Source organism: Microtus pennsylvanicus, chromosome 18, assembly GCF_037038515.1.
Source record: "Microtus pennsylvanicus isolate mMicPen1 chromosome 18, mMicPen1.hap1, whole genome shotgun sequence".
Taxonomy (NCBI): Eukaryota; Metazoa; Chordata; class Mammalia; order Rodentia; family Cricetidae; genus Microtus; species Microtus pennsylvanicus.
Window position 1 is genome coordinate 32,223,948 of NC_134596.1, and position 10,092 is coordinate 32,234,039.

At 36.7% G+C, this 10,092-nt stretch overlaps 1 protein-coding gene across 1 annotated transcript; it reads left to right on the top strand.

The window, feature by feature from the left end:
* The first annotated feature begins 8,236 nt into the window (after positions 1 to 8,236).
* LOC142837819 (olfactory receptor 5V1-like) lies at positions 8,237 to 9,184 on the top strand. The gene has a single exon (XM_075953191.1). It carries the CDS (start codon positions 8,237 to 8,239, stop codon positions 9,182 to 9,184), a length of 948 nt encoding a protein of 315 aa, XP_075809306.1.
* Positions 9,185 to 10,092: the final 908 nt, after the last annotated feature.

The following is a 10,092-nucleotide window of genomic DNA, read 5'->3' on the forward strand; positions in this document are numbered from 1 at the left end:
AAGTCTGCTTAGAATGAATTTATAGAAATGAGTAGGAAAATAATGAAACAATGTATTCACAGAATGGAATTGAACACAAACTCGATATAAAATCAGATATTATTATGTGCATCTCTATAGCTACTTGAAATAAAATTTATAATTGAAAAATAAAACTATTTGGGACTGACTAGATTAAGTAGTCTATCTGAAGTACTTTATGTCGGTTGTTGTCTTATATGTATAAAAGTCCATATCAACCTTCATGCCTACAATTACTTTTCATATATCTGTATTTTCTATTTTTTTCCCAATTCTACATCTATCATGTAGTTGCAGATCTTTTTCTTTTTATGTTTTATTATTTTTAAAAGGTTTTTATTTATGGCCATGAAGTCCTTCTCTGCACATATATATGTGCACCATTGTACTTGATATTCCTGTGTGTCCTCATCTACCTGTTCCTCACAGTATCCATAAGAGGGTGTTGGATCTCTGGAACTGGAGTTATAGATAGTAGTTAGTAGCCATGTGGATGTCAGAGTAAAAACTTCGGTCCTCTGCAAGAGCAGAAAGTGCTTTTAACTTCTGAAACTTTTCTTCGCCTATTAATTTTATTTAAATATTTGTTTATTTTTATGCATGTGGGTGTCTTGTTGGTAGAAGCCATGCTGTCATTCCTGGGAAAGGCACATAAATGTTCTCAAATTGGAGCTTCTTAGACTGCAAGTTGCTTTGGAGGGTCCCATCCACTTGACAAGAACCAATGGAAACCATATTGCAGACTCCTGCACTAATCCTAGGGAACTCATGGGCTTCAGGCCTCTGTAAATTTCCCTACTTTTATTCTTATGATAACTCTTAATTTTGCTATACTAGTCATGAATGTACCTGAGTTGGTAACAAATGCCCTCCAAAATTAAATTAATCTGATCTGTTAAAGAAACTGGTTTCTCCGGTTGCCCCTGGCTGCCTTTGCAGTGATCCTGAGTGAACAAGAGGGACTCACTAAGGCAATGATTATTGTTTATTCAGTTCCAAAAAGAGATAAATTTACTCCAAAGAACTTAAGAACTTCAAAAATGTTCTTTTAAAAATGACGTCAAAATCTTATACGAACATATAAGGTAAGGATATAGGATATGAAAAGTCAGATATAATTCTGGATCCCGGACATGAACACTCAGATATTTTTCCAATGTCAAAATATCAATAAAGAAATCTAAAACTCTTAGTTCTCTTAAAAGAAAAAAAGCAGGCAGAAATTTCCATAAAGAAAAGAAAAACTTTAGTCCCAACCTTTAAAGAGTTAGGTAGTGATCATTACTATTTTTAGAACTCATAAAGTATAGTATTATTAACCGAAATCCACTTAATAAATGTGACATATGGGTAACTTAGAATCTGGTATACACCTGAAAATATTCTCCTACACACCATAATATACTCAGATGCTTTAATATTGTTAAGAAATAATCACAGGGCTTAAATCTCTTACTTTCTATCCACGTGTTTGCTGCTGGCAAGGGCACACTATGAATAAGATGTACCTAGCTAGATACAAACATTTGGCTTGCATTACAATGATATGGGGTAAAGGCTAATGACGTCAAAGGAGTGGGAAAAGAGGGGAAATTAAAGTGGATAATTGTCAGTGATTCTTGTAAAATGATTAAAGAGAAATGATTTGAAACTGCTCATGCTTGAATGCATTAGAAGTTGTATAAATAAAGATGGCTTGAGCTAGTTGGGGCTTTCAGTTTGAAAGACAACCGGTGGTCAGACTCTTCATCTTTGCCGACTTCGCTAAACAGTCCTGTGTCAAAAGAACCCAACTGGAGTTGGACTCTGGAATTTTGTCTCCATATGTCTGTGCACCGCATGTGTGCAGTGTCCATGGTGGCCAGAGGGAGGGCACTGTATGCCCAGTAATGAATTTCAGATAGTTGTCATCGTCAGTTGTGTGGTTGAATTGGGCTTGGGTCTTTTGGAAGAGCAAGTTGTACTCTTAACCTTTGAGCCCTCTCTACAGATACCATTTTATTTTTTAACTGACAAATTAAATATTTAAGGATTTATATTGTTTTTATGTTCACAAACACTGTGAGGAATAGCTAAATCTTGTTAGTTAGCATGTTACTCCCCTCAATATCTATTATTTTAGGTGAGAATTTCTGAAAGTTTCATTATTTTCTGTGCACCTATGTTACTTTTTGATTTATTTTACATACCAACCACATCTCCCCCCATTCCCTTTCCCCACCCCCTTCTATGCCCCATCCACTCTTCCCCCACCTCCATTCAGAAGAGGTAAGGCCTTGCATGGTAGTCAACAAAGCATGACTTAGCATGTTGAGGCAGGACCAAATTCCTCCCCATTTCAAATAAAGTATCCTCTCTTTGGAACCAAAGGGAATAGGTTCCAAAGAGCCAGCTCATACATCAGGGATGGGTCCTGGTTCCACTGCTAGATGCCCCACAAAAGAACAAACTACACAACAGTCAGTCACAAGCAGAGGGCTTAGGTTGGTTCCATGCCACACCCTAGCTTCTTGTTCAGAGTCTGTGAGCTCCTATAAGCTGAGGTTAGCTGCCTCTGTGGGTTTTCCCATTACGATCTTGACCCTCCCTTCCTCATATAATCCCTCCCCTCTCTCTTCAAATGGACTCCTGGAGCTCGGCCCAGTGCTTGGCTGTAGATATCTGCCTCTGCTTCCATCAGTTACTAGATGAAGGCACTGTGATGACAGGAGTGTCACCAATCTGATTACAGAAGAAGGACAGTTCAGGTATCATCTCCACTATTGCTGGAGTCTTAATTTGAGTCTTCTTTATGGTTTCCTGGGAGTTTCCCTGGCACCAAGTTTCTCCTTAACCCCCTAATGGCCCCCTCTATCAAGAAATCTATTTTATTATTCTCAAACTTCCATTCCACCCCCAACTCAACCATCCTGACCCCTCATGTTTCTAGCCACTCTTTTGCTCCCCTCTAACCCCCTCTCCAGTTTCCCCAGGAGATCTCATCTATTTCCTCTTCCCAAGGATACCCATGCATCTCTCTTAGGGTCCTCCTTGTTACGAACCTAGGTTATTTTCAAATTATATTCAACATTTTATTAAAATGCAGTTCATAGGATTTAAATCTTATTTAATCTGATTAATTGTGCATGTGTTGCTGCAGGAAATGGCCAAGTGATGAGACACCCAAGACTGAATACCTGGAAGCAGTTTTATTTTATGCACAAAATAAGCCCATGGATCACCAGTCCATAACCTACAGCTGACTTCAGTTAAACAGCATTTTATCATTATCAGAGAGCCTTCCTCTAGCAGCTGATGGGAGCAGATGCAGAGGTCCACAGCCAAGTATCAGGCAGAAAGAGAGCCCAAATTAGAGATCTCCATGGGGTCGTTCAACTTGGAGCTCAGGGAATCTGCAGATAATGTACAAAATACATTTACCTGCATTATATGGTTTTTTTTATAGTTGTTTTTATTTTATTTTATTTTGAATTTTCGAGACAGGGTTTCTCCATGGCTTTTGGTTCTTGTTTTGGAACTAGCTCTTGTAGATCAGGCTGGCCTTGAACTCATAGAGTGCTGGGATTAAAGGCGTGTGCCACCACCGCCCGGCTTATAGTTGTTTTTAATAATATATTTAAATTTTATTTAATTTTGAATATTTTATTCATGTGTACAATAAAATATGACCATATTTATTCCCCTTGATGTCATTCAAATGCACTCATATCCCTTCAATATGTGTCCCTCCTAACTTCAATTGTTTTTAAAAACCCATGAATCATTCCCATATGTGTATAAGGGTGAGAACCTCTCCTGGAGCATAGAAATCATACCTGTGCCTACATACTCAAATAGAATGATTCTCCATCCCCATCAATTACCAATTGTCAACAGTTTTCTCAGTAAGGGCTGGAATTTAGAAATCAATTATCCCATCTATACTAGAATTTTGACTCTTTGGATCTTTTGTAATCTTATGCAGGCAACTATTGTTGCTGTGAATTTATTTATATTTTTTAATTTATTTATTTATTAAAGATTTCTGTCTCTTCCCCCCACCCCCTCCCATTTCCCTCCCCCTCCCCAATCAAGTCCCCCTCCCTCGTCAGCCCAAAGAGCCATCAGGGTTCCCTGCCCTGTGGGAAGTCCAAGGACCACCCAACTCCATCCAGGTCTAGTAAGGTGAGCATCCAAACTGCCTAGGCTCCCACAAAGCCAGTTCGTGCAGTAGGATCAAAAACCCATTGCCATTGTTCTTGAGTTCTCAGTAGTCCTCATTGTCTGCTATGTTCAGCGAGTCCGGTTTTATCCAAGGCTTTTTCACACCCAGGCCAGCTGGCCTTGGTGAGTTCCCGATAGAACATCCCCTCTATCCATAAATAAAGGACTTTGAGCCTATAATTAGTGATCCTAGAGAAGCTAAATAAGAAGGAGAACCCAAAGAAAAACATGCAGGCATCCTCCTGAATATTAATCTTCATCAGGCGACGAAAGGAAACAGAGACAGAAACCCACATTGGAGCACGGGACAGAAATCTCAAGGTCCAAATCAGGAGCAGAAGGAGAGAGAGCACGAGCAAGGAACTCAGGACCGTGAGGGGTGCACCCACACACTGAGACAATGCTGTGAATTTATTATTTCCACAACTATGTTACCTTCAGGAAGCAAAACCACATAATACTCCCTCTATCCTGTTATTTGGTTCTGATGTTTGCTCTGTCTCTTCCATTATGCTCCCTGAGACTTGGTGGTAGTGATAGAGTTAATATTAATATACTATTTAGGACTGAGAACTTAGTCTTTTATCCTTAGGACTTTGGGAATTTCCTCATTGACTTCTGCCCACTGAAAAAATAAGCTTTGTGACTAAAGCTGACATCAGTATAGCTCTATTGGTATAAACAAATAATTTGATGGCAACCTGATGGCATGATCATCTAGCCAGATAACAGTATGTTCAGTCTTGGATACTGTGGTGGCTTGAGAAGATAAAACCTTTATGTACTATCATTTAAAAAATGTAGGTTTTATTTCATATATATGAGTGTTTTGCCTGCATGTGTGTATGTATACCATGTGTGTACCTGGTGCTCATGAAGGTCAGAAGAAGGCACCAAATTCCCTGGAACTAGAGTTACAGATGGTTTTGAGCTCTCTTATGGGTGTTGGGCACTGAAGTCAGATCCTCTGTAAGAGCAAAAAGTGCTCTGAACTGCTGAGCTGCCTCCATAGCTTCTACCTAGCTGTCTTACCAGTCTGGTAGGCAGTCATCCACATCCATAATTTCATGGTGTTATCAGGAGGAAAGCAGCATGGTGTGTGTTTGGATCAGTTGTGGCTCTATCCACACTGGAGCTGAACTGTTTAATGTTCATGTGGATGGCACATACCTTCCACAAGACACACTGTCTGCATAAAATGAAAAATTTTCACTCAACAACGAAGACATATTTAAGAAAATTTGATAATATAATTATATTTTGAAGCAATGATTGGCTTACACTTATTCTTTGCAGCTGTCTGGTGTCATGATTAGTGTAAAACATTTTGTTTTACATCAATTCTACAAGACATGTGCAACTTTTTTACACTGGTACATTGGAAAACTGAGTTGTCATTTCTTTAGTGTATGTTAAAACAACTCAATTGAATTTTTAAGTATAAAATAATTGTTTGAGATAGTTTATGAAATTATATTTTATTTTCATCTTTGACCACATACAGGGGTTGAATATATTTTTCTGAATCATAACAAGAAACTAAAATATGACTCTTGTACCATAGAATTATTTTATAGTTTGCATAAAATTAATTAGCTATGCAATCCCGTTGATAGGTTGATAGTAATGTGCATAGTCTCTCTTAAGTTCTTATTATCATGACTCCCCAAGGATATTCACGAGTAGTATAAATTACGTACTAACCGCTCATTTGAGTCTTACATTCAAGCGGTGAGTTTGCTTTTCTCTTCTGATGTAACTTGTGAGCAGGTCATTTGCTTAAACCTGCTGAATTCTTTTTAATGCCAATGTGATCTACTTTTAAAGCAAAATTTGCCCATTTCACTAATGTTGCTGCAATAAATCAAATACAGTTTTAATTATGCTAAGTTTTAAGGCTTGTGTTTTATTTTTTGCTTAATTAACAACTAACTGTGTTCTCTCTATAACAGAAGTTTGGATATTTTCTGAAGAGAAAAGCTTCATGTAGCTGGCATTTACTATATTAAAACTGGTAAGGGAGACTGATAGTAAGAAAGTGTGAATTCTGGGATATTTCTAACAGATGGTGAACGCTATCTATACATGCCAATTCCCATTAATGATCATACATTATACCATGAACCAATTAAAGCACATGGAGCACATTTCATGCGTGATTCCCAGAATCTCTGGTGTAAAAATTACACATCTGTCCACTGTGTGCTGCATGAACTCTTCTTGATAAATGTATGATGGGAAACATGGCACACTCCTAATTCATTCAAAAATGCTTAATATTTATTTATGTTTGAATTTGGAAGAGGAGATTGTTGAGATGAATACAAGCACTGTCTCCACATGAACAAGTTCTGTACCATATATATCAAGTCCATGTGTTTCATTGAATATGTTCAAAAAGTTAAGTGTAAAATGTAGGAACATTGTGATTTCAGGTACAATGGGCATATATTTGTCATATAATTTGGGAACCAACTGGGGATATTTATTAATAAGAATGCTATTGATGAATATATTACAGCCCCCTTTAAAGGGTCAATTTTTATGTGAGTGAAAATAAAGATAATTACTTGTATAAAGTGGAATTTACTCTGAAGACATTACTACTCTTGTGAAAAAAAGGTGTCATCTTTATATGCTTACGCCTTCTTGCTGTTCTCAGAGACTAATTGCACTCAGTTGTCAACAGTTCAGCATTCCTGCAGGGTTGTGAGCATTGGGAGATTAAGAACTGATATGGTACAGTTTTGTTTTAATCGTTGTTACTCGCTCATTGACCACCCTTCAGTTGCATAATGGCATACACGTTTATTTATTTTTATAGTAAATTTCTTTGTTATATTTTATGATTTTAAGAGATCATTAATTAAAATTATTTTATTAAAAAATTTTCCATAACTGCTCTTGCTTCATTAGAAACAAAAGTTATTCCTTCAGGGCTTCTTCTTAACTTGCTTTGTAGTTCAGGGTGACCTCAAATTCAAATTACCCTTGTCTTAGCCTTTTGATATAGGAATTAAAGTCACATACCACTATAACTACTTTGTTAGGCACTCCCAGGAATCTTGATAGTCTTTATTTACGTGTTACCTAGGAAAACGTGAAGGGAAAAATCCTTCAACCCCTTCGTAAATAAAAATCATTACATATAACTTGCATTATTTGCCTTATGCATTTTCACTGACCAAAGAAAATATTTATTGTTTTTAAGCAAAAATGGATAGGATTGTAGAATATTCCTCTTTATTTTATTTTAATCAGGTTTTATATAAGAATTTCCAAATAATGACACTAAAGAAAAAAACTGTTTTAAAGTGCCAACAATTTGCATTTCCATTTGTCCAACTGGGTTCTTCCAGACAGTCTGCTTAACATTGTTATTGTGCATCCAATTAAGTTAATGCTAGTAATTATATCTTACACATATGGATTTTAAAGTCATAAGAACATTTTTGCATTTATTACTTCCGAGTAGAGATACTTGGTTTAAGGAAGAAATTGCCATTCATTTTTATTCTTTACACTAATATTGACTTGATTTTCCACATATCTATTAACTCCTAGTATTTTTGTTATGATAATTATACAATAACAATGAAATATACAATGAGTACATGACACACCTATTCTGTACGCTGTTCATTTAACTTGAAAGTGTACCTAAAATTATGGATATTAATATGAGACTAAATGAAATAAATTTCTATGGAGATGTTAGAAATCATCAGCTTTCATGAACAAAATTACATAATTGAAGGTTGCTAATGTCTATAATGGAAATATGCTTTTACATATTTCTAAAGGTTAGGAATAAAAGATAAGTATTTTAAGAAAGACTGTGACTAGTTATATTTTAGGCAGAAATGTTAAGAACTTAAAACCTTAATTATTAATTCATTATTATTAATTCACCATTAGTCTGATATTTCTATTGTCCATGAGTTACCTGCTATTCACTCTAATCTAAGTTTTTCCCTTTTATTTCCCTTAGAAATTCCCTTTAAGAGAGGACATGGATGTCTACAATCTTACCACAGTGACTCAGTTCATCCTCATAGGGCTCTCTGATCTCCCTCAGGTGCGTTATCCCCTCTTTGTGGCCTTTATCATCATCTATCAGATCACTTTGCTGGGAAACGGGGCCATCCTCTTGGCCATAGTGACTGAGAGAAAGCTCCAAACTCCCATGTATTATTTGTTGGCCAATCTGTCCCTGCTGGACATATTCTGTCCGTCAACCACGGTCCCCAAAATGCTCAACAATCTCTTGACTGAAGATCACAACATTTCCTTTGTTGGGTGTGCTTTGCAGCTCTATTTCCTGGTAGCCCTAGCTGGGACTGAAGTTTTCTTGCTGGCTGTGATGGCTTATGACCGGTATGTGGCCATATGCTTCCCTCTGCGTTATTCCCTCATCATGACCAAGGTTCGCTGTGTGCAGATGCTGGTGGGGACCTGGGCAGCTGGGTTTCTGAATTCTTTCATGCATACATTGGCAACCTTCAGCTTATCTTTCTGCAAGTGCAATCGAGTAAACCAGTACTACTGTGATATCCCCCCTGTGGTCGCCCTGTCCTGCTCATCCACCTTCATTGCAGAAATGCTTATTTTATTGATGGGCAGTATCTTTGGGGTTGGTGCTTTTCTGATCACTTTGATCTCCTACATATACATCGTGTCCACCATCCTAAAGATCCAGTCAGTAGAAGGGAAGCGCAAAGCCTTCTCCACCTGTGCTTCTCATCTTCTTGTCGTCTTCTTGTTCTATGGCACAACAATATTTACCTATATCCGCCCGTCCTCCAGTCAACACTCTCCTGCCAGAGACAGACTCATCTCTATGCTGTATGGGGTCATTACCCCCATGTTAAACCCCATTATCTATAGCCTGAGAAACACAGAAGTCAAAGGAGCACTCAGAAAAGTTTTACAATTTAAGATATATTTACAAAAAACATGATGTAAGAATTGTCACAGTTTCCCTAGAACAAATGCATAGAAGCATATACTAAGTAGAACGTGTACACAAACAGGGATTGATCGTATATACATGTAACTGCAAATATAATTTTTCATACACCTGTATATACTAGAAATTAAAATTTTTTTAAAAGACTTTTTTAATTTTGCCATTGTTTTTTATGATTGTTTTTCCTGCACATGTTCTTGTACACAACTGTGTTCTTGATACCTGTGGGGACGTTAAGGGAATGTTGGATCTCCTAGACCTGTAGTTACAGATGTTTGTGAACTGCCATGTGGATGCTGGAATCAGAATTGACATCCTTTGTAAGGGCAGCAAGCACTCTTTACTCTAACCCATCTGTCTAGTCTTAGAAGCAAAAATTTGTAAACCAAAATGAAAAATTTTGGGATTGAATAAATTTATTGGGCCATCTGAAATAACTTTACATCTGTTGCTGCTTTATCTATATCAACATTTATATGAACATGCATGCCTACAGTTGTATTTACATGTCTTCTTATATATATATTTTTATTTTTGCTTGTAATCTATATTTATTCATGTAGCTACAGATCCTCATTTGAAAAATTTGCTGCTTTTATTTTTACAATTATAAAGATTTAAGTGAGACAACGTAGTGTTATTGTTCATTAACACTTTCCATATAATTAAATAATACTAATCAGCATTTTCCTGAAATTTATATAAACTAAGAAATACACATGTATTATTATGTACTGCATTCAACATACTTTGAAATAAATCTTATTGAAGAAAAATACTGTTTCTCCTGAGAATATGAATATCTATGCTCTCACGTCACCGATTACCTGTTGTCTCCACATCTCTACAATCTGATAATGAAATTCTTTTGTCTCCAGTGCAATTCCCTTTAATTCCAT